This window comes from Colletotrichum paranaense (genome assembly GCF_030867605.1).
Source record: "Colletotrichum paranaense strain IMI 384185 chromosome Unknown Scaffold_2.1, whole genome shotgun sequence".
In the NCBI taxonomy this organism is placed as follows: domain Eukaryota; kingdom Fungi; phylum Ascomycota; class Sordariomycetes; order Glomerellales; family Glomerellaceae; genus Colletotrichum; species Colletotrichum paranaense.
The window spans coordinates 77267-100414 of NW_026848960.1; the positions used below are offsets into that span (position 1 = coordinate 77267).

General features: G+C 55.4%; 12 protein-coding genes across 12 annotated transcripts; 5 read left to right on the forward strand and 7 right to left on the reverse strand.

Moving 5' to 3' along the window:
* Positions 1-59: 59 nt before the first annotated feature.
* CPAR01_01887 (helicase associated domain-containing protein) lies at positions 60-2627 on the reverse strand (the record flags this gene model as incomplete). Its single annotated transcript, XM_060486175.1, has 3 exons — positions 60-176; positions 373-2242; positions 2305-2627. 3 exons carry the CDS (start codon positions 2625-2627, stop codon positions 60-62), a joined length of 2310 nt encoding a protein of 769 aa, XP_060353503.1.
* Positions 2628-3531: 904 nt separating this feature from the next.
* CPAR01_01888 (PRMT5 arginine-N-methyltransferase) lies at positions 3532-6034 on the forward strand (the record flags this gene model as incomplete). Its single annotated transcript, XM_060486176.1, has 4 exons — positions 3532-3645; positions 3713-4295; positions 4355-5790; positions 5855-6034. 4 exons carry the CDS (start codon positions 3532-3534, stop codon positions 6032-6034), a joined length of 2313 nt encoding a protein of 770 aa, XP_060353504.1.
* A 371-nt stretch (positions 6035-6405) lies between these two features.
* Positions 6406-6988, reverse strand: CPAR01_01889 (LSM domain-containing protein; the record flags this gene model as incomplete). Its single annotated transcript, XM_060486177.1, has 4 exons — positions 6406-6475; positions 6586-6741; positions 6867-6904; positions 6983-6988. The coding sequence occupies 4 exons, from the start codon at positions 6986-6988 to the stop codon at positions 6406-6408; spliced, it is 270 nt and encodes an 89-aa protein (XP_060353505.1).
* Positions 6989-8006: 1018 nt separating this feature from the next.
* Positions 8007-9817, forward strand: CPAR01_01890 (lariat debranching enzyme domain-containing protein; the record flags this gene model as incomplete). Its single annotated transcript, XM_060486178.1, has 2 exons — positions 8007-8060; positions 8123-9817. 2 exons carry the CDS (start codon positions 8007-8009, stop codon positions 9815-9817), a joined length of 1749 nt encoding a protein of 582 aa, XP_060353506.1.
* Positions 9818-10383: 566 nt separating this feature from the next.
* CPAR01_01891 (Skp1 family protein) lies at positions 10384-11091 on the reverse strand (the record flags this gene model as incomplete). Its single annotated transcript, XM_060486179.1, has 2 exons — positions 10384-10633; positions 10916-11091. 2 exons carry the CDS (start codon positions 11089-11091, stop codon positions 10384-10386), a joined length of 426 nt encoding a protein of 141 aa, XP_060353507.1.
* A 462-nt stretch (positions 11092-11553) lies between these two features.
* On the reverse strand, positions 11554-12036 carry CPAR01_01892 (uncharacterized protein; the record flags this gene model as incomplete). The annotated part of the gene is made up of 1 exon (XM_060486180.1): positions 11554-12036. The coding sequence occupies one exon, from the start codon at positions 12034-12036 to the stop codon at positions 11554-11556; it is 483 nt and encodes a 160-aa protein (XP_060353508.1).
* Positions 12037-12140: 104 nt separating this feature from the next.
* Positions 12141-13203, forward strand: CPAR01_01893 (Ras family protein; the record flags this gene model as incomplete). The annotated part of the gene is made up of 3 exons (XM_060486181.1): positions 12141-12422; positions 12537-12740; positions 12829-13203. 3 exons carry the CDS (start codon positions 12141-12143, stop codon positions 13201-13203), a joined length of 861 nt encoding a protein of 286 aa, XP_060353509.1.
* Positions 13204-14145: 942 nt separating this feature from the next.
* On the forward strand, positions 14146-15369 carry CPAR01_01894 (uncharacterized protein; the record flags this gene model as incomplete). Its single annotated transcript, XM_060486182.1, has 1 exon — positions 14146-15369. One exon carries the CDS (start codon positions 14146-14148, stop codon positions 15367-15369), a length of 1224 nt encoding a protein of 407 aa, XP_060353510.1.
* A 92-nt stretch (positions 15370-15461) lies between these two features.
* CPAR01_01895 (DASH complex subunit Dad1) lies at positions 15462-15950 on the reverse strand (the record flags this gene model as incomplete). The annotated part of the gene is made up of 3 exons (XM_060486183.1): positions 15462-15599; positions 15689-15751; positions 15843-15950. 3 exons carry the CDS (start codon positions 15948-15950, stop codon positions 15462-15464), a joined length of 309 nt encoding a protein of 102 aa, XP_060353511.1.
* Positions 15951-16398: 448 nt separating this feature from the next.
* Positions 16399-18268, reverse strand: CPAR01_01896 (uncharacterized protein; the record flags this gene model as incomplete). The annotated part of the gene is made up of 2 exons (XM_060486184.1): positions 16399-17662; positions 17721-18268. The coding sequence occupies 2 exons, from the start codon at positions 18266-18268 to the stop codon at positions 16399-16401; spliced, it is 1812 nt and encodes a 603-aa protein (XP_060353512.1).
* A 1758-nt stretch (positions 18269-20026) lies between these two features.
* Positions 20027-21044, reverse strand: CPAR01_01897 (uncharacterized protein; the record flags this gene model as incomplete). The annotated part of the gene is made up of 2 exons (XM_060486185.1): positions 20027-20610; positions 20693-21044. The coding sequence occupies 2 exons, from the start codon at positions 21042-21044 to the stop codon at positions 20027-20029; spliced, it is 936 nt and encodes a 311-aa protein (XP_060353513.1).
* Positions 21045-21465: 421 nt separating this feature from the next.
* CPAR01_01898 (aminotransferase class I and II) lies at positions 21466-22810 on the forward strand (the record flags this gene model as incomplete). The annotated part of the gene is made up of 3 exons (XM_060486186.1): positions 21466-21765; positions 21819-22629; positions 22695-22810. The coding sequence occupies 3 exons, from the start codon at positions 21466-21468 to the stop codon at positions 22808-22810; spliced, it is 1227 nt and encodes a 408-aa protein (XP_060353514.1).
* Between the last annotated feature and the right edge of the window lie 338 nt (positions 22811-23148).

Sequence of the window (23148 nt, forward strand, 5' to 3'; positions counted from 1 at the left end):
CCGTTTCTGCGCTCGAATCGAGCGGAGTGCATGACCGCGCGCTCGCGCACGCTGGCTGCTCACCGACCATTCTTCATGGCCTCCTTTCTGCGCTTCTTCTCCGAAGCCCGGATCAGGGCGGTCTTGACGATTCCGTCGTCGAACGTGTCAATGTCGTAGTAGACGGGTGCGATTTCCTGGTAACATCCATATTAGTTATGGGGTTCTCCGATGCAATGGATAGGACGAGGCAAGTGCCGAAGAATGCAGGACAGGGGGGGCTGAAAGAAGCAAGAGATCGATCGTAGGAATCCACATGTGAGTAAGCGGCAAGAGGAGGGAAAAGGCAAGTGGTATTGTTCGAATGGTAAAAGGGGCAGGGGCTTTGCTTACAAGTAGCCACTCTGGCCTGATTCCGGTGCATGTACGAATGTACTGCTTGGAGGTGAGGACGAATTCGTTGTAAAGGACCCATTCGTAGTCGGTCTTGAGGACCGTGGAGGGATGCATCATGACTGCCTGATCGTCCTTGATGGTACGGTAAACCTTGCCCGAGCTCTCCCTCATGGCAACCTGCATGAAGAAGCCCGAAAGGAGCGCACGCCGGATGTTGGTGTAGTAGTTCTTGTCCTCAAAGGGGGTCGACACGAGCTCGAGGTCAGACTTCTCCATGATGCGCTTCAGCTGCGCACGAACGTTGTCGGCACTGCTGAGGTGACGGAAGGAGAGGAAGTGCTCGTGACACCACCTCTTGGGGTCCACGTCGGGCTGGTTTGCCGTGCCCTTGAAGGCGTGGTACGCGTTGAGGAGCGTGAGATGATCACCTTCAGGGTGCGAGAATTGCGCCTTCATCTCGTCGGCACGCTTACGCTGAGCGGCGGGGCGGACCCAGATCTGAGGGATAGAGAGTAGAGAGACGATGGACAGAATCTCGTTGGAACAGTAGAATTCGGGTGAGGAGATAAGCATGACTGCCAAAGCTGGGTCCAAGGGGAACTCGGAGGCGAGACTTCCGAGGGTGGTCAGCTCGCCATCATCGTCAAGGCAGGCGAGGTAGTTCAGCTCCTCAAGGGCACGCATCATAGTCTCCGGCGCAGGAGGGTCCATGAGATCGAAGTGAACGAGATCCTGGACACCAAGCTTCTTCAGTTCCAGAACCGTGTTGGCCAAGTTGGAACGCAGAATCTCAGGATGTGTCTGCTCGATGAGCTCCTTCTTGAAAGCCTGCTCGGTGTAGAGACGGAAGCACTTTCCGGGCTTTGTACGACCAGCACGACCGGCACGCTGCTGGGCGGAGGCCTTGGAGATGGGAGAGACCAAGAGAGACTCGACACGGATGCGCGGGTTGTAGATCTTTTGCTTGCTGAAGCCGGGATCAACGACATAGACGATACCGTCAATGGTCAAAGACGTCTCGGCAATGTTGGTTGCCACGATGACCTTGCGTCCTGGCCGGCCGCCCTTCTTGTACGGAGCCGGAGCCTTGTCGAAGATCTTTTGCTGCTGGTGCGGTGGCAGAGTACCGTAGAGCGGGTAAACCACCAACGGGCCCGCGTCTATTTCTCGTGTCATCTCGTCGGCCTCGAGGTTGATCTTCCGGCAGGCATCCTCAATCTCCTCCTCACCGGTCAAGAACAGTAGAATATCGCCCTCTCCTTCGGAGGCATGGATCTGCAATACTGTTCGAATGGCAGCCTCGACATAGTCCCTCTCGGGCTCGGGGGTGTAAAAGATCTCGACGGGGTGGGTACGACCGGGAACGGCGAGAAGCGGCGCATCGTTGAAGTAGCGCTGGAACTTTTGGGCATCGAGGGTGGCGGACATGACCACGATCTTGAGGTCGGGCCGGCGGGCGGCGATCTGCTTGAGCAGGGCCATCAGGATATCGGTGGCGAGAGTACGCTCGTGGGCCTCGTCGAGAATGATACAGCTGTAACGCGACATCTCGTGGTCGTGGATAGCTTCTCGGAGAAGCATACCGTCGGTCATGTACTTGAGAATCGTGTTGGGGCTGGTTCTGTCCTCGAAACGAATGCTGTATCCGACCTCCTCGCCAAGATTAACGTCCATCTCGTCGGCAACACGCTGTGCGACGGACATGGCGGCAACACGACGAGGCTGAGTGCAGGCAACCATCTTGCGGTTGAGCTGAGGGAGCTCGTCAAACACGACATATTGGGGGATCTGGGTCGTCTTTCCGGAACCGGTCTCACCGACGAAGACGAGGATTTGGGTAGAGTGGTACTTCTCGAGGAACTCTTCTCTGTTGGAGGGATGGTCAGTAAGATGGAAAGTTTTCTAGATAAGACTCCAGGATAGACGTACCTCTGCTTCGTGACGGGAAGATCGCGACGCGCTTCCAGGATCTGGAAGTACTTTTGCGAGTGAGGGCGACCGGTGAAGGCGTTGTCGTCGAGGTCTTCGATCTTCTCGTGCTGCTTCGATGTTGTGGCGCGTGGTTTGAAACCGTAAAATGGTGAGCTGGCATCAATGGTGCCCTCCTCGGACTTGGCGCCGTTCTCCTCCTTCATATGCGCCAAGTAGGGGTTGTACTTGGACTCGTCCTCTTCCTCCTTCTTGACCTTCTTCCTGCTTCCTTCTCTGTCGGCGCTCAGGCGCTTCGATCCCTTATCCTCGAAGTCGGCCATTGTGGTCGCAAATTCCCCGCTTCGGTACGAAAGGATGGTGGACGGGAAAGGGGTTGAGAGAGATGTTTGGTTGAAGTTGCGGCCCGTGGATTCGACGTCGACGAGGTCAAACTCGGGAGGCGATTCCAAGCGAGGCTCCCAGAAACTTTTTGTTGTCGCGGGAAAAATTTGGGTGGGTATGAGCACGGGCCAATAAGAAGGTGGGATGATAAGATAAGCTAAACTCATGCATTGCACGTACCGTACGAAGGATCTCACACACTGACCATGAGACATTGAGTGACTGAGAGCGTGAGACTTTACGTGGCTATAAACATGACAAAGAATACCTTAATTTTGCTGGAACTCATTAAAAATCGTCTCGAACATATTGGTATGTAATATATCTCACTTTGAGTGATTTACTAGAAGTTGCCCTTTCAGAGAAGGTATATCATAAATTCATCGAATAGACCAAGATGCAAGAATGTAAAGTGTACTTTCCTGACAGCGGGCACTGTCTCCTCTCACACTCTCTTCAGGGTCCAGAGTGCAACCAATGGCACCGGGTCGCATCTCGCAAAATCTGGTGCTTTTTTAACCTCTTGGGGGGGTAACCAACAGCCTGACTTCTCAAATCACACAACATCAGGTTGCAACTGCTCTGAGTGCAACTTCTGCGATCTCTCAGCCCATCGTTTTCCTGAGCACAAACAAACTACCAAGAATGATTTGCTGACCACTGATCGTCTTGTACTCCCTTGTCATATCCTCTTTTTACCAAAGCGCCAGGGTCTTAACCAGCTGGTAACCGCTTTTTGCACAACCGCCGCGTGGGGTATTTGTGCGCTGAGCAATTACACCATTCACAAGTCCTCTTTAGGCAACACAAGGCACTACAGCCTGAATTGTCTCAATATCTACCATGGACGGCAGCAACTTCAACCAAATCCGGCCTGTTTTCAGCCTTGGTCAGCATGATTCTCAGAGGGATCAGCCTCTTGATGATCTTCAGTATGGCCAGATTCTGAACGCTGGTGTAAGTCCATTTCTGAGACCCAAATTTCTTTCATTTTCAATTGTCACTCACTAAGCTTTGACTCCAGGTCAACTTTGTGACGGCACCCATCACCAACAAGCACTTCCATGCACGGGTAAAGGACCTTGTTTCCCAGCATCTCGCCAAAGCGAAGAAGGGACTCGCTTCACTGGCGGACGCCGTGGTGCCTCCTTTGACCCCCAAGGACACCTCCCTCTTCCCCAGCCATGCCGTCACCACTTACATCGCCTACGCCAGTCCCTGGATCGACTTGGCCTCGGTCGATCCTGCTGTGGCCAGCATTTCTCGACAGGTCCTGAATCTCGAGATTGCCTACGCCAACTTTTGTGGTGTCCGAAGCATCATCATTCCCGGCCCCAGGAGAGACGCCTCCAAGAATGGCGGAAACCAGGGTCTGTCTCAATATGCCAGAGCTGTGCAGGAGGCAATGACCATTGCGTCGCGCCTCAACTTCATTATCCACATCCCCATGTACCGGGAGCCGGGCCTGGAGGAGAGCGTAGAGCTCCTGTCGACTTTGTCAGAGGTGCCTCACCCCGAGAACAGCAAGGAGATCGACATCTACAGCGCATGGGACTCTTGGCACACTGTCCGCTCAGTCTGCGAATACAGCATGCGCCTGTATGTTGGTAAGACATCTTTTTCACATTCTGTTATCCTAAAAATGGACACTGACTAGCATCAACAGCCATTCGCGTTCCCAGAGCTCTGCCTGAAAAGTCTCTCCAGGAGAAGTGGTTCGCCGAGCCCCTGCACTTCCTCTCCCTCAACGGGAACGCATTCTCCAAGAACAAGACCGGACACCCTGCCCTGCCCAAGGCCCATCAGGACATGATCTTCAACTACATGCGCCTCAAGAACGCGCCCTGGCTGCTACTTAGCGACGTCGGTCCGGATACCGCCTCGCTGACGGCAGAGGCACAGCTTCAGGCCGTCAGTCTCGGAAACCAGGTCCCTACCTCCGCAGACTTCCCTCCCCTGGGCGAAACTCCCACTCTCGCCACGGACTCTCTCAAGTCGTTCCGCACCTACGTGGTGTACCTCAAGTGGCTCGAGATGCAGCAGCGCCCGCTGTCCTACCTGGAGCAGACCACGCTCACCAGCTTCCAGGACTGGCTCCAGTCGCCCCTGCAACCTCTGTCCGACAACCTGGAGTCGGCCACGTATGAGGTGTTCGAGGGTGACCCGGTCAAGTACAACCAGTACGAGGCTGCTTGCACGGAGGCTCTAGCAGAGTGGCACCAGCTGGGTAGAGCTACCTCTTCCAAGGACGGCGCCGTAGTCATTGCCGTCGTCGGCTCCGGCCGCGGTCCTCTCGTGACGAGAGCCCTCAAGGCCAGCGAGGCGACCGGCGTCCCTGTCCAAGTCTGGGCCGTGGAGAAGAACCCCAATGCATACGTCTACCTCCTCAGACAGAACGAGATGATCTGGGGCGGCAAGGTTACTGTCGTCAAGACAGACATGCGCGCCTGGAAGGGTCCCCTCGTCTCGGGCACCCCCGAAAACAACCCGGTCTACGGCAAGGTGGACATTCTGGTATCCGAGCTGCTCGGCTCCTTCGCAGACAACGAGCTCTCGCCAGAGTGCCTCGACGGCGTCCAGCACGTCCTGGCGCCCGGGGGCATCTCGATCCCCGAGTCCTACACGGCGCACATGAGCCCCATTGCGACGCCGCGCATCCACGCCGACCTCCTCACCAGGGTCCCCACGGAGCCCAACGCCTTCGACACCCCCTGGGTGGTGCGCCTCTTCGCCCTCGACTTCGCCGCCATGCGCGTGCCCGGTCACCCGCGCTTCCAGCAGGCATGGGAGTTCTCCCACCCGGTCTCCGAGGCCACGCTCAAGCAGATCGAGACGAGACGCGCCGGCGGCGTCATGGGCGGCGGAGGCGGTAGCATGGCGGGTGCTGTTGGCGCCAACGACCACAACTCGCGCTTCTGCCATCTCACGTTCGTATGCCCCACGAGGGGTGTCATCCACGGTTTGGCCGGGTACTTTGAGTCTGTCCTCTACGCGCCCCAGACCGGCGACAGAGAAAAGGTGGAAATCAGCACGCATCCTGAGCTGATTGACCGCAAGAGCAAGGACATGATCTCGTGGTTCCCCATCTTCTTCCCCATCAAGGTGAGCAAAAACAAAGGCCCCAATTTTCTCATGCAATTTGGACAAATTTCACTGACATTCACAGCAACCGATCTACTACCCTGCCGACACTGAATTGGAGGTCACGATGTGGCGCCAGACGGATGATTCGCGGGTGTGGTACGAGTGGCTCATCGAGGCGTACACGTGGGTGAGCGAGACACAGCGCATCAAGGTAGCGTCGTCGGATCTCTGCAGTAGTCGCAAGGTTGCTTGTCTTATGTAAGTATTTGCGGAAAAAAAAGTGGTGGTACCAAAAGGGGGCACTGGAGGCGCCGACAATGGTGTACGCCCCTTTTCTTCTTCTTCTTCTTCTATAGTTGCTGCGAAAGGGGTAGAGAGATGGTTCTTTCTTGCGCAGCGCGACCTGGCGGTATTCAACCTGACTTGGGGGGACACTGCAAACTCCGTTCCATCGCTGGCCTTCATGTGGATTCGTTTTGATTTCTCCGAGCTCATCGTGAAAACCAATATCCCTTTCCGCCCGCCCTTTCTCTGAGTCAAGACCAAAGTACGTGAGGGCGTTTTCCCAGGTTATGTCGATGCTTGTTCCGCTCGTGGTCTTTCCGCTCGTTGTGGGAGGGATGCTCTTCCCGCTCAACCGTCCATCCTGACGTCGCCGTTCTCGCCTTGTTTCGCGCCGCGGATCCAGAGAACGTTGTTACACCTGTCAGTGCGTTCAGTCAGTCAACACAACTTCGTCTCGAGGGGGTTATCGTATGTGACATGGGAAGAGAGGGGAAGTGGTTCGTGTGCTGTCGAATGATGGTCGCGTACCGAATCAAAACCTGGCCCAAAGCTCCCGTCATCTTCTGGTCAATGTACTCCTCGGCGCCGCTGAGCTGGACGTTCATGTAGCTGTCGATGCTGACCAACTTTCCCTTGTATTCGGTCTCGCCCCACTTGAGTCTGATGACGACGTCCTGGTTGACACTGCGCAAGTATGAAATGTTAGCACGCTGAACAAGCTTTGTCTATCGAGGAAAGAGGATGCCTGGCGATCGTGAAGGGCGTTGGCATTGGAGAGGCGCGTTTCGCGGACGTAGATGAGGACGTACAGGTCTTGCAGCATAGGCCGCGGGTTAATGGGCACGAACTGCGAGGCAGAAAAGATTTGTTAGCTTATTGCATCCTATAGAATGTCGAAATTGAAGGGGAAAAGGGGGTTACATACGCTCATGGTGGGCGATTCGAGGGTGAGATACAGCCCATGTAATGTGTAGATGGGGGGAAGTTTGCGCGGGAGTCGAGGCTGCGATGCGTGAGGCTCGTCCTTCTCTCAATTGGGGCCAATTTTTAGGCGGGCACAGTGCACCTGAGGTTGCTACAGTGGTGTGAGGCTGTCGGAAAATCATCGGGTCCACTGTAAGGGACCGCCTGGCGATGCAACCCAAAAAATTCGGGGGATTTTAGAGCACTGGCCTCCTTTTGTTTCTCCTGTCGCAAGCTGTTTATTGATCAGAGTCTGATGGTCTCATTCGAGTCTTCGTGGCACATATCGAACCTAACACATCGGGTCATCTGAGATCAACCTTTGATCCTCATATGATCGAACGAACACCGTGTGAACGCCTACCTTTAGGCGTATTCTCTGGGTTTATGTGGCGATATCCTACCTCATAGCTTGACTGACGTCTGCTGCATCTGTATGTGGACATCAAATCAAAGCTAAGAATGATGATAGATCACGAGGTAAGTTGAGGTTTCGGATAAGGGTCGGCAAGATGAGATTTATCAGGGTATATTCGAGACCTGAGCAATCGACGCCTTTGGACCATAATGCTCTCACTAAATGGTATCATGTGAGAAATTATTGTTGGCGCGTGGAAGCTTCTTCTTTCCATGGGCAGCTAAATTCATCGATGTTGAGTACATCGATCTTACCTGCGTAATGTGATCTGTGCCTTCGCCTGAGATGCACAAAGCAAATTGGCTTGATGGACTGAAATCGCGATGAAGGTTGTGAAAAGAAGGATGCTACAGTGTATATGTCTCGAAAAGAAAAACACCACTCTGGTCAGATGAGAAAATCTCAATTAAATCGCTGCGGGAAACTTGGTTGGTGAATGCTTTGAAGCTCATGAACTCCAATCCAGCATCATCTCGTGTCCTGATGCTGCTATGAAAATTTCGCGGGTACAGCCGAACCTCAGTCAACCTCCGCCTTACAACAACCACACCCCCAGTGACCACACAAAATGGCCACACAAACATTTGAGACCAACGGCGTCCGAATCGCCGTTGAGGGATGCGTAAGCCTTTGCAATGAACACATCTTACACGCAAATGTTCTCCCACTGACAAATCCTGACAGGGCCACGGCACCCTCAACGCCATCTACGCTGCCGTCGAGGCCTCCTGCACGGCCCGTGGCTGGGACGGCGTTGATCTCCTCATCATCGGCGGCGACTTCCAAGCCGCCCGCAATGCCGCCGACCTGACGGTCATGTCCGTCCCCGCAAAGTACCGCGAGCTCGGCGATTTCTGGGAGTACTACGCCGGCCATCGCACCGCGCCGTACCTGACCGTCTTCGCGGGCGGCAACCACGAGGCCGCCAGCCACATGTGGGAGCTCTTCTACGGCGGCTGGGCCGCGCCCAACATCTACTACCTCGGCGTCGCCAACGTCCTGCGCCTGGGCCCGCTGCGCATCGCGGGTATGAGCGGCATCTGGAAGGGCTTCGACTATCGCAAGGGCCACCACGAGAGGCTGCCCATGGGCCCGGACGAGATCAAGAGCTTCTATCACGTCAGGGAGGTGGATGTGAGAAAGTTGCTACTGTTGAGGGAGCAGGTTGACGTCGGTATCAGCCACGACTGGCCACGGGCGATCGAGAGGTGGGGTGACGAGAAGGCGCTGTGGAGGATGAAGCCGGATTTCGAGAGGGAGTCCATGGATGGCACACTGGGCAACGTTGCGGCGGAGTATGTCTGCGATCGGCTCAGGCCACCGTATTGGTTCTCCGCGCATTTGCACTGTAAGTTTGCGGCGTTGAAGATTTACAAGGATGAGGAGGCGACTACGATGGAGGCACCAGAGGGAGCTACGGCCTCAGCTACGGCCCCGGCTGCGACACACGAGCCGGTTCAAGCACCGGATAATCCAGATGAGATCGATCTGGACGGAGACGAAGAGATCACGGACGCACCCGCCGTTTCGGCACCAGCACAAACAAATCCCAACGAAATCGATCTCGACGACGATGACGATGACGAGCAGCCTACCGCACCTACACAAACACAGCCCAGCAAAGAAGTAACAGAAAAAGCTCCCAACACCAAAACCTCCGTCCCCGAAGACATCCGCGCCCAACTCCCCGCCTCCTTCGCCAAACCCAAGCCCCAGCCGAAAAGGACACCGGGCCAGCCCGTCCCGCCAACAATCACGAACAAGCAGGTCAACTTCCTCGCCCTCGACAAGTGTCTCCCGCGCCGCCACTTCCTTCAGCTCCTTGAAGCCCGCCCCCACAACATCCTGCCCGCCGACCAACCGGCCCCGACGCGGCCCTTCCGCCTGCAGTACGACCCGGAATGGCTTGCCATCACGCGCGTCTTCCACCCCACGCTCGTCATCGGCGACGAAGCGGCCCACCACCAGCCGAGTCCAGAGCTGGGCGAGGAACACTACGCGCCGCTCATCGACGCCGAGCGCCGCTGGGTTGAGGAGAACATCGTTCAGAAGGACAAGCTTGACGTCCCGCTCAACTTTGAGATCACGGCGCCGCCGCATGTAGAGGGAGAGCCCGAGTCTGTGCCGCACCAGCCGTTTGAGTATACCAACCCGCAGACGTCGGCCTACTGCGCGCTCTTGGAGGTTGGGAACCTGTGGGATGCTAGCGAGGAGGAGAGGATGGAGAGGAAGGCGAGGGGTCCGCCGGCTGCGGAGTTCAGGGGACACCGTGGCGGTGGTGGTCGGGGCTTTCATAGAGGTGGTGGTGGTGGGCGCGGCGGTGGACGTGGTGGTAGGGGCCGGGGTAGGGGCCGTGGCAGAGGCAGAGGTTGGAACTGAGTTTTGTTGAAAGTGGATGCAAACATTTCATGGCGAATTTCATGGTCAAAAAGGTCACAGATGCGAGCTTTTGCCTAGAGCCGTCTAAAATTTGCAAGATATCTCTGAGGACAATCCAACAGAAGGCTTCACACCATATGAGGAGCATTCATCCAAGACTAAAGAATTTGGTTTATTCAGCTATAAGTGTGAATGTGTGTGTTTACTATGGTTGATCTGTATCCCAACAGAAAAAGCGTAGATCTCAATGGTAGAAAGTTGAGTCGAGCAGAGTGAGTGGAATATAGTTCTTCTTCCATCTTTAATAGACGTTCAACCCACGGAAGAGTGAGGGGAGGAACGCATATGCTAAGATGGGGGTTGGTTTTTTTCACATGTGGGGTGACAGCGTGGGTCACCATCGAGAGATCATGGCAAAGAATAGAACACATGCCTTTCTTGGCATGGGATTTCGTCATAGTGTCATAGCAATGGTATCGTGTCTGGTAGTACCACCCTGAAAGCTCAACGCCCCAAACTCCGTCATGAACAATGAAGCCAAAATGCAAATGGTCATTAAGCGTCATTCAGACAGTGCCGGTATTTTGCTCTGTGAGAAACGCGTCAGAACGGCTGGGTGGTTCCCGTGAGACAGATGCCGTCGCTCTGGGATCAGAGGAGGTTGGGGATGTCTTACTGTCCAGACCCAGGAAGTCGGCTGCGACCAGCAGTTCCAGGCACAGCTCGACAGGAATGTCCATGTCAGGAACGTCCTCCCGCTCGCGGTAGCGGTACCAGTATTGGAAATACTCGCAGACTTTCTCAAGCACAACGCCACTGCCGAGAGAGAAGACGGTCAGACGTTTCCAGAACTTTTTGGACAAAAGAGAAACGAAAAGGAATGAGGATTAGCCTTGTGAAGTGGCTGGGAAACAAGTAGTGTGAGGAAAAAGAAAGAATGTTGCTTGTTTCAGATCAAGTGTAGTTGGGCAATCAAGCAGACCAGCCGTTAGAGCGGTGGTCTGTCAGTGAAACTCATCGATAAAATCGGATTTCATCATGGCAACAGCCGTAGAAAACGAAAGGTGGCAGTGAGAGCGCTGGGTTGTGCTGGCTTACCTGATCTCTTCAAACACGCAGCGACCCAGAGCAGCCTCACGGAAGTTGTTGCGCGTGTCCAACATGCCTTTGATGGCAGGGCTGATCATGGCGGCGTCCCGCAAGACGACAAACTCGTAGCCATCACTCGAGACCAGAGTCACGTACTTGCTGTCGGTTGTGCCGTTGGGATCCATGATTGCGGACCGGTGAGATATGCTGCGTGTTCCGTCTTCTGAGGGCTGAGCAGATAGACAGACTGCTGGAAGTTGGATTGGTGGCTTCCGTGTGTCGGAGTCTCCGTGTCTCTGATTGTTTCGCAAGTCACAGCGGTGATGCTCGTGGCGAAATATGAGCCTTCGATGAAGGCCGACGACGCGTTCGTTGAAGACGGAAGTGAAAGACTGAAAAATTCACGTCGCGATTTTGAGGGAGGCGGTGGTGGGGTTGGAGCTTGGGCCACCTCTCTCTCGTCCCGTAGTCCTGCCGGTGAAGGAAAGAGCACCGGAAAAACTCTGACGGGAGCTGTCCGCTTTCAGACTGCAGGGGGGACCTTCCTTGGCCAGGCCACAGCCAGGGGTTCGATTGATCCGCCTTAGCGCACTTTCGTCAGCTCCACTTTTGCGTTGTCGTTGTGGCTCCTCTGGCGCCTGCCGTCATCACCCCGGCAAGAAGTGGCTGGTTGCCCCGTCGACTTGTTTACAATTGCCCTCCTTGCTCCCGCTCCTTCTCCTCAAGAACACAGCACAACCCGCCCATCCACCTCGCACACAAACCCACCCCCATACAATACACCATCCCAAGCAAGACCAAGCACCTTTCCAACATTCCTCAACTTCAAAACGCCGCAACGTGCCAACGTCTCTTCCCCGTATTGCATGCCTCGCACTTAACCATATCTCAACGGCATTCGACTGAACACGGCAAGTAGCTGAACACGAAGCGAGGAGGCTCGTTTGAGGAGAAGCGGCGATATCAGTATCGGCAGTATTCCTCCATCGCAACAAGAAACAAGCAGCATACACACACAACCCGGGAAACATCGCATAAAAGCACAAACCACTCAAGTCTCCCCAACAACCCCCCCTTCCACCCCCAGACGAGCGCACGCACCGGCCCCCGGTATCTATCTTACCCATCATCACATCAACCCATCTCGCAAACACGCACGAGGGGCCACGCTGCGAATCGACCTCCCTCGTCATCGCATCACAGCACCTCAAACACAGCTCGAGCCTGCCGCATTATGGCGTCCTCATACCAATACCGCAACTCATACCACAACTCGTCTCAGAACATTAGCGAAAAGTACGACGACGGCCGCCCGGCCACTTCCCGCCGCAACACGCGCCTTAGGAGTAGCGACGGCACCGTCAGCACCACAATGAGCTCTTCAACAGGCCGCGAGAGCGCCGCAACCCACGTCACCGAAGGTCCTGCCTATTCCAAGAAGATTGTCGTCGTCGGCGACGGCGGCTGCGGCAAGACATGTCTCCTCATCAGTTACAGCCAAGGCTACTTTCCAGAGGTAAGCATCCAAGCAGAAAAAATAACCAACTCCTTTCGAGCGCAACATTTTCCTCATTTGCGTGTTGCTGGGGAGCGAAATGAGCCAAAACAATGCTGACTCTGGCGACAACAGAAATATGTCCCCACTGTGTTCGAGAACTACATCACCTACCCAACGCACCCACCGTCCGGCAAGACGGTGGAATTGGCGCTATGGGACACGGCCGGCCAGGAGGAATACGACCGACTGCGACCGCTCTCTTACCCCGAGACCGACTTGATCTTTGTGTGTTTTGCGATTGACTGCCCAAACTCGCTTGAGAACGTCATGGACAAGGTAATTTAACCACCGCCCCTCAGATAACATGCCCCTCCTTTTTTGGGGCAACGCATTTGACACTAATGCTAATTTCTTCTCCTACCAGTGGTATCCCGAAGTCCTCCACTTCTGCCCCTACACTCCTCTGGTCCTCGTGGGCCTCAAGTCCGATCTCCGCTTCAAGAAAACGTGCATCGACATGCTCAAGACACAGGGCCTCACGCCCGTGACCCAGGAGCAAGGCCGCGCTGTTGCTCGCAAGATGGGCGCCCAGTACGTAGAGTGCAGCAGCAAGGAGATGACTGGCGTGGACGAGATCTTTGAACAGGCAATCCTGACGGTCGTCGCCAATGATCGGAAAAATCAGGAAGCCCAAGCTGCCGCCTCCCCGTCAACACCCAGTGGTCCGCCTGGAAGCAGCGCAGGTTTCCCTGGCGTCGCTCTTAAGAAGAAGAAGAAGAGGAATTGCAAGATCCTGTGAGATTCCCACTGAGGACCTCAGGGTTGTAAGGAAGAGGCATTGGACACCGGCGGAGGGCGTAATGAATGACTTTTTGTTTTATCTGCATGATCTCGTCACGACCTGCTACTATTACGATCTGGAGAAAGCATGCGCCACCATTAGCGAAGGGGGGCGTCTCCTGCTCTAGGGCTGGATGAACCCTAGACCGGAGACGAAGTTTTCCCTCCACCAGGGATGTTGAGAGAGATTTTCTTCTTGTTGTTTGATGAAGAAGAACGAATGGTATATAAGTGGGAAACGAAACGAAAGGAGTGGGAGGGAAAGTGAGTGGTTTTCTCATCCGAGTCTCTAGGCTCATCCATACCCTTTATTTTTGACGCCAAACAAACACACACACACACACACACACACAAACGGAGCGGGTACAGGGGAGACTTTGATCAGTTTTTTTCTGTAACCATCAGGTAACCTCTTGGACCTTGAGGGGTAATTTTTCTTATTTTCTTATTTTCCTTTCTCTTTTTCCTCTCCTGTAGCAGCATGGGGTTTTCTGTCTTGATAGGGCATTCCTGAGGGATAGGAAACATGAAATGTTAAAAGCATCAAATCAATTGTTACGTTGTGCCCTGAATGTGATGTATGAGATGAAGTGAGTGAATGGGTAAATCAATATCGCCAAATCTGGCGAAACTACCTACGAAAGCTGCACATAATTTTGAGTTTCCCAGTGCCGTGGTTCAGTAGTTCTTGAGAATCAATTCAGCCAGCAAGATCAAGTTGAGATGCAGTCCAAACGAGGCATCGGAGAAAGGTCCGATGAGAGACTGATATGAATGGGATTCTCTAGAATGGGATGCACTTTTCATCAATTCGACTACCAAACCCAAAACCCCAAATCCTGAAAAATTCCTCGAGTCAACCGGTTTGCAATAAATTGTCACCAGCCGATCGTTACGCACCATGGACTCTTCTGCCCAGGCATGCCAGGTTCTGATCGCCGATCTCCCGCGAGAAGGTGATCTCGCGCATCGCACCAACGACGGGCGACCCACCACACTGGTCCGAACCGAGAGCAACGTCGTTGGCGGCCCAAACCCAAACCCAATCTCAGATCGAAGCCCAAGCCCAGATTTAAGCCTACATCCCGAACATTCCGAACCCGAGCTGCTATCATCCGTCGACGTCGCAAGCCTTTACGCGCAGGTTGCTAAACTCAACGACGCGCTCGCTGCGCTGGAAGATGAGGTGCGCAGAGAGCCTTATGTAAACTCGGAGAAGGAGTGCCGAGGCGCTGCGGGTGATGTTGAGCAGCTTCTCGCGAGTTTGGCGCAGCGCGCTGCCGAGAAGACGGGGCTGGAGAGGTGGTTCCCGTGTACAGGGCGGAAGAAGAGGGATCTGCTTAGGAGGCATGTCTGCGTTGTGCAGGAGACGTGCGGGACTGTTGGTGTGACGCATCTGAGGGTCGCTGATGCGTTTGCTGGGCTTTGTGGGAGGGCGGATGGTCTGGGTGAGGATGGCGAGAGGTTGAGTCAGGTTGTTGGTGAGGCGAGAGATGGGTTCGAATGGGAGAGGGTGAGGTGGAAGGTGCTTGGGTGGCGGGAGGGGATTTTGAGGGATGAGTTGGAGGGGGTTGAGGCGCGGATATCTGCTGTGAGCGGCGACAGCAGCAGTAGCGGGCTGGTTCCTGATGGGCATGGGGGCGGTATTGTTGATGATGCGGCTACGACTACGACAGATGAGCGAGAGGCCACCGTCGTCGAGATGAGATTTGAGACGGAGCAGCTGGCGACGCTGCCGTCGGAAACGGAAGACTACGCACATAACCCCATAGAAGACGACCGCGACGCGAGGAGCCCCGGAAACGAGAGGGACGAGATCCGCTTGGAGATCATGGCAGCTTCACTCGAGTCGTTGTTTCTGGTGAAGCACGGAGATTTCAGCGCCGATTTGCAGAGACGGGTTGCAGCGCTGCGAGAGGGTGGAAATAGGTGTCTCGACGTCGCTGAGAGGCTGGAGAAGCTTCGAGATTCGGATTATGGTGATTTGGTGGCTGGGCTGGGTGAGCTTGCGAAGAAGCCGGACGCGGAGAGCAGGCGCAAGGGTGTTGAGAAGGTTAAGGCGACTGGGCGTTTGGGTGCTTCTTATCGCGGGGTGACGACGGCTGAGTACCTTATGATGAGATGAGCCCGGCAATGTAGAAATTGGCAGCGTAATGCTGCGCGTGTAGAAATAACGTCATCATTCATAAAAAATAGGTATTTCGTTGCTGGTGGGTATCATGATCTCTGCTCGTTCTTCGTCTCGCCATCGCTGCCCTCCTCGATATCGCCCTGCTGGTTTTCCTCGGATTCTTTCGCCATTACGTTTTCGAACTGCGACCACAGCGCCTCGACGGAGGAGAACTCGTTTCCGACCTGTGATGCGGCGTCGACCGCCCCGAATTAGTGCTCGAATTTCTTGACGGCCGGCGTATTGGTAAAGGAGAGAGAGGAATGCTGCTTACCGTAATGACTGCCTCAAGCGAACGATTCAGCTTATTAATGTTGGCAAGGACTTGCTCAAAGTTCTGGATTTCCCCATTAGCGTTCTCATGTTGTTTGTTTTCGTTGATGCTCGTCGCTTCGGCGAACGAGAGGCCGACTGGGGGAGGGCTTTACCATTGCGATTTCGCCAATGAGTTCTTCGCGCTGCTGCTCAAAGTAGGTCTTTTCCCTCGTACCCGATTGGGATTGTGAATGGGAAAAGGTCCGCTGATGTGACGACATGTTGTTTGTTGGTGGCTCTCTGTCTTTTGGAGGTTTAAGGAGGAGGTCGCGCGTCGCGTTGAGAGGAATTGGAGTTTTGGCGGTGATGGCGGGGTTTGAATGGAAGGTCACTGCGGTGGGGTTGTCTTTACAGTTTCTGGTGTGGGCATGACACTGTACGCAACACTGTGGGTGTCTCCAAGTGCCGATTGTTGATCCACGTAGCGTACATTTCTCATTCTTCACGTATTGCCATGTTATAAAGGTAGTGAAACTTAGATCAAAAGATGATTATATGTATGGACGATGCCCTAGACCACAGGGAAAGAGGAAGCCTGTATCCATGCCAAAATGTTCCAGCAAATGACCGTGAGGAAGGGTATCAAAAAAGGGTATCATTAACGAAAGCCAGAAGAGAGTCCAGATCCCATCATCCTACCATAACCAACCTGTCTGCTGTATCCTTCAATCAGACGCTCTCTCTGGGCTTCACTGGCGAAGCCCCCATGACGCTAATGGCATCATCATCAATGGGCTTCGCCTGGAACGTCGACGCACTCTTGTCCACAGCAATACCCGTCTGCCCCCCGACTCCCGATACCTCCCTTCCGTCACGCAGCTCCCAGCTCCCCTGGCGCTCGTGTCGCACCCCGCGCCCAGAGACAGCCAGGTCCAGGTCGCTAGCCATCTTCTCCGCGGCCTTGAAGCCTCCGAGCCCGGCAATCCGGCCATTGCCGTCCTTTCCTCCTGCTCCGCCTCCGGCACGATGAATCCGGAAACCGCCGAGAACAGCCGCCGAGACAACAACCAGCCCCAACACAGCGAGGACGATGATGGCGCCAATGATGCCCGCGACAACGGGCTTCTGCACGGCCGAACGAATGGCCTCGCCGACGGTCGGCGTCGTCTTCGTGGTCTGCCAGTCGCAGAACGACTGGATCGAGCCGCAGATGCTGCACCACGTCGCCGTGTCGATGCCGAACTTGGCCATCTCCTGCTTGAAGTAGCTGTACGTCACGCGGGTGTCGCCCTCGGCGAGGCCGAAGAGGGGATACTCCAAGAAGGGGGTGCCCGGCTCGGCGTTCTCGCGGTAGAGGAAGCGGACGTAGAGGTTCTCCTCGGTCGGGTAGGTGTCTGGCTCGTTGGGCTGGTCGCCGACGAGCTCGAAGACCATGGCGGCACCGTTTTCGGGGAGGCTCCAGAAGGGCGTCGTGGAGAGCGTCTGGTTCGGCTTCTGGAGCCCTGCGAGGGAGAAGAAGGAGAGGAAGGGCTCCTGGGAGCTGAAGAGGAGGGTCAGCTTGTTGGAGTAGCCGGCGAAATTGCCGTTGGCCTCGAGGGCGTCGACGACTCTGCGCGCAAAGGTCCGGCCGGCGATGGTGCGGATCATGTCTCCCTTTTGGAGGCCCGAGACGGCTTGGTTGGAGGTCATGTTGAGCTGCTGGAGGCGGGCGTACATTTCGAGGAACTCGATGCGCTGGGCGTACCCGTCTTGGAGACCGTCGTAGACGGCCTGCTCGTGGGAGTAGCGGTAGCGGACGTAGTCGTAGATGTCGTAGGCGTTCCAAAAGTTCACATGTGCGAGGGAGATGTCGCCGTCGTTTAGTGGCGGCGTGCTGAAGAGGGATGTGTAACCGGGGCGGGAGGCTTGCTCGAGGGCCTGCATGTACGGGTCGAGCTGCATGACATACGTTGTCGAGATCTTCCACTGCGGGCATTCCGTGTTGCCCCGAACACTTTACGATGGCAAGTCAGTTCAGTCTCAAGGGGCATACTATGGTTAATGGAACTTACTCAATCGACCTATCGTCAGACAGTCCCAGCGTCTCAATGATAGGATATTGGTAACCGCCCAGGGGATACTGCGTGGTGTTTCCAGAGATTGTCGAGTACGAGATGTTCGTCCCGCCAGTATCGGCCGCAAAGGCCTGCGTGATGGGCGGGTAGAGGCCCTGCATGAAGGCAGCAGCGCCGGCGGCGATGTGGGCATCGGGGAGGGAGAGGATCGAGAGCTGCTCATGCTCATACACGTTGCGCGCAATTCCCTTGATCGCGGCGCGGGTCGTGATGCGACCCTCGGAGGTGTTTGTGGGTGTTCCGCTGGCCAGGTAGCGACTTCTAAAGGCATTTCCCTGGGCGTACATCTCCTGAGCACCCAAAGGAGTCAGGGTATCTTGGAGCCCGCTGCGCACCGGCGTGCGCTCACCGTGCATGATCATTGCGACGGACGCCCATACTGAAGGAGTCGAGGGCGCGGCCGAGGTCGCTGCGATCAGGGTCCCAATGAGGACAATCAGGGATAGGGTAGACATGACGGGCGAGAAGCCTGGGTTGCGTGTCATACGGTTGCAAGATTTGGGTGATTGAACTTGCAGTACGGGCTTACACAGGCAACAGAAAGCTCGAGGCAACGGAGAGATCAATCCGATACAGACGAACGGCTGCTCGGTACAGAGAATGGAGGGGAGAGCTCGGCTTAAAAGAACATGACCAGACCACCAGTCTAGAGGCAGAGGAGAGCTTGGAAGAACCGGAGCATGCAAGGCTCGCATGCAGCAAGGCGGCGGCGGGAAGCTAGCTGGGCTTACACCATCTTCACCTCAGAGGGGAACATGAGTGACAGCTTCTCACCGCATGTCGCCTCGATAAGCCATCGAGTGTCTTTCCTTCCTTCCTTCCCCCAAGACGCTTGTCTCGGAGGGGTAATGTAGGCAGTACATGACGTGCTTGAGGCCCAGAGCGACAGAACGAGTCAGGGTACAAGGCCGGACATGGCAGACGGGCGGCATTGTCTTTCTTGGCTACCGTTGCGACTCCAACAGATGGGTGGTCGACGATGGCGGTGGTGACGGATGGGGCCGACGCGGGATGGCGTGGAAAGCGCAGCAAGGATCTACAATGTCTGCATGCTAGCAGAGTGGAGATGGCGGCACATGGCTGACTTTCAAGTAGGCCGAGCCAAGTGAGTTGTCCAAATCAGGGAGAGGTGAAGGAAGTTGGAGGCAGTCAAGGTGATAAGGTGAGAGACTGAGAGAGTTGTGAACGGAGAGCCGAACTCAAGAGACCAAGGTGCGGGGTGACTGCATGGCGCGATTGAGCTCCAAGCTACGTTATCAGCTATTCTCGATAGCTCCGGCCAATGATGGAGCAAGCCACTCATGCACTTGACGCTTGGAAGAGAAAAGGCGAGAGGGTGCGATGGGATGCCGCAATCGGCTGCATCGGCCAGAAGAAGCTGGTTGCAGCGGCCGTTTTTAACGTGCGGTAGCGACGATCAGGCGGGGGAATTGGGCTGAACTGAGACTGTCTGACATGATTGCCTTGCTCGTTCATTGCTCTTACGCGACATGTCTTGGGTTTCTAGACGATGATCTGTAATTTGCCAACCAACATAAGGTAGCCAAGGCAGTCGAGACTGGGGCAGAAGAGTATGCGTATGACCCGACAACCTGGGTCTAGATGCCGCGGGAAACTAGAACAGTCCACATCAACGATCCATTCTGCTTAGTCTGGAAAGATGAAAATGAAGAAGGTATCTGGGGTGGCTGGGAGCAGGCGATGGGGCAGTAGGAGTGCTGTTTAGCTACCAGCATCAGTTCGTGCTATCAGCCACCCCCGGTCAAGTCTGTCCAATGGGCTTACACCAAAGTGTTCACATGCCTCGTCGACAAGGGACGGATAAGGAACTCTTTGGAGATGGTCCAGTAAGCTTAAAGTCTCTCGAGGCACCTTAGTCCAGCCGGGCGTCGTGGGCTAAAAGTTCGAATCTCAGACATCCAGCAAAGAACGGATCGAGTCGAGATCTGCGGTGAAGCCAGTGGCTTTGAGGAGCAAACGAAGTGTGGATACGCAAGGCAAGTCAGGAAGTCGAGACGAGGACGGAAGAAGTGTGCACAGTGAACTAAAGACGAAGAAGAGGACTGAGAACACAGTTGGTGGTTCAGTTAGGCAGCTGGTCGCAGCTGGTCACAGCTGTACTTCCCTCTTTCGCCAGCTGTGAATCCACGATGTCTTATCTTATCATCAAGGTGGCATTAGGTATCTTATCTACCTATATCTTATCTATCTCTTATCTACATCATCCCAGTGTCCCAAGAGGTTTACAGCGAACTCTCCAAGTCAACCAAATCCTTGAGCACCGCATCCTTTTCTCCCTCAAACTTTGCGCTCGCAACGAGGCCAAGCGGCCGCCTGCTCCGTCCACCACCATACCCGAAGTACCTGTCCAGCGCAGCCTTCAACCCGGCAACGCCCAGCTGTACCAGCACCCAGTCCGCCCGGCTCAGCTTCGTCTGCAACTCGGTCGCCTCCTTGAGCTTGCCGGCATCGTACAGCTCCAGCAGCTTGACGTGCACCTTGGGCGTGAAGTTGGCAGCCGCCGCGATGACGCCGTTGGAGCCCGCCACGAGCCCGTGCAGGAAAAAGTCCGACTTGCCCGCGAACGCGGCAAAAGGCTGAGGGACGCGCTCGTCGTGTGCTACGCGGTGCAGCTTGCCGAGGTTGCCACAGGTGAGCTTGCAGCCCACGACTTTAGGGTTCGAGGCCGCCAGGTCGGCGATGAGGTCTGAGTCGAGGTCGATGCCCGATGTCACGGCGGGGAAGTTGTATAGGAGGATGGGGATGGGCGATGCCGTTGCGACGTCGTCAAAGAACTTTTGGATCACGGGCTTTTGCATGGCACCGGCTATAATTATTCACAAAGCGGGTCAGTAATCTACACATTCGGATGTTCATCTTTGACGGCTTAGTGGCCCAAGAAAACTCACTCCAGTAACTCGGCGAAAGGACGAGAGCGTAGTCTGCCCCCGACTCCTTGGCTTCGGTGCAGAGCTGGATGGTTTCCCGTGTGCTCTGCGCGCCGCAGCCGGCAATGATGACGGCCTCGGGCTTCCCGTGTTGCTTGAGCACCTCGGCCGCCGTTGCGATGACCTGCTGTCTCTCCGAGTGGAGCAGATGCGGTGCCTCTCCGTTGGATCCCTGGATGACCAGGCCGGCCACGCCCGACTTAGCGAGCCGCGTAATGTGCGTCCTTAGAGCTTCAATATCGAGAGTCTCGTCTTCGTGGAAGAAGGCCACGACGGGGGCGTAGATGCCGCGAGGGGGTGCATGAGGGGCCATTTTGTCTGATCTGAGGTGTTGTATGCAGTGAAATAAAATAATCTCAACAATACCAATCCATAACACCTACGAATTCCCTCATGAGAGGGATCGCTAGCTACTCTTATTTGGCCCATTCATCCCCGTATCGTCCCTCCGCCGAAATGACATGCTTCGGTATTGACCCGTAAGTTTCGGAGCATTTGATAATCTCAAGATGGAGCACTCCATCAAAGTGGACTGCGACCCCGCGGGCCCCTCATCCGAGCTCGACTCACGCCGGTGCCGGACCCTTGACCGGGTTCCAACTCCGAGTCGGCTGGGGTCCCGAGATCCCTGGTCTACTACTCATACCTCGCCGTCGCGACTTTTCGTCTCTCGACGAGAGAATCGTAGCTTCACTTATTCGCATTTTTACATCGATTCCAACAACTAGCCAACAATGGGTTCAGTCAAGCAGCAAACGTCAGCTTTTGAGCAAGCAGAGTTCATCCCGCCCGACGCCATCTTCGATGTCACCAGGCGCTACGTCGCTGACACGGATCCGAACAAAGTCAATCTCGGTCAAGGCACCTATCGCGACGAGAACGGTCAACCGTGGATCTTGCCATCTGTGAGACTGGCAGAAGCATCCCTTGGAGAGCCTGGGCATGAGTATCTTCCCATCGCGGGATTCAAGCCCTTCCGCGATGAAGCCGTCAAGCTCGTTTTCAGCCCCACAAAGGCATTCGCAGAGAACCGTGTAAGTGTTTGCATCAAGCTACCCATTTCACCATAAACTGACCAACTTCACAGGTCGCATCATGCCAATCGCTCTCCGGAACAGGCGCCCTCCTCCTCGCCGGCCTCGCCCTCAAGAAAGCCGCCGCACACATCAAGACAATCTACATCACCGACCCGACATGGTCCAACCACGAACTCCTCTTCGCCTCCCTCGGCTTCGAGGTGAAGCACCTGCCCTACTACAAAGACCGCGCCTTCGACTTTGACGGCTACATCTCGACCTTGAAGAGCGCCGAACCGTCTACCTCGGCCGTCATCCTGCACGCCTGCGCACACAACCCCACGGGCTGCGACCCCTCGCAGGAGCAGTGGAAGCAGATCGCCTCAGCCATCATCGAGAGGCAAATCTTCCCCGTCTTCGACTCGGCCTACCTCGGCTTCAACTCGGGCTCCGTCGACGACGACGCCTGGGCGATTCGCTATTTCGTCGACGAGCTCGGCCTCGAAGCCGCCGTGTGCATGTCGTTTGCCAAGAACATGGGTCTGTACGGCGAGCGCGTTGGCGCCGTCACGTTTGTGGCCGACACGGCGGAGAGGACGAAGACGGTCAACTCGATTCTGGAGAACGTGCAGAGGGCGACGGTGTCGAATCCGCCTGCGTACGGCGCGCGCATCGCGGCGGCGGTGCTGGGGACGCCGGATTTCAAGGAGCAGTGGGCAAAGGACCTTATTACCATGTCGGGCCGCATCCGCGCCATGCGGAAGAAGGTGTATGACGAGCTTATTCGGCTGCAGACGCCGGGTGATTGGTCGCATATCGTGAAGCAGAGCGGCATGTTTGGGTACACGGGTATCACTAAGGCCCAGGTTCAGCACCTTGAAGGTTTGTCGTTCCCTCTTACAGAAAGTATCGGTCTATTTTGCGAGATACTAATGTTCGATTTACAGAGAAATACCACGTCTACATGGCCGACACATCACGAATTTCAATTGCGGGTCTAAATGAGAAGAATGTAGAGTACTTTGCAAGGGCTCTTGATGAGACGGTTCGGAGTGTGCAATGATCGTGTACTAGCCATGATGTAGTAGAATTAGCATAGCTCATAATGATCACATTACACTGTCAAAGATTATTCTCATTTCAACGTCCGAATTCGCTGTGTGGTCGAGTTTCTCTGAATGAAGTGCACCGAAATCACAATGCCGACGATCACTCAGACTAATAAGACCAAGGATAATGCTAACACATACCGAAGGCACTTACAGCAGTGACGCCGCCGCCCTCAGAGCGGAGCTCCGCCCTTCGGCTGCCCCTCCCGAAGCTGATAAGCCGAACCACCGACCCCGCCGCCCGTCAATCATCTCTCCGCGGGGGACGCTGAGGGGCAGAAGGGGGATTCTC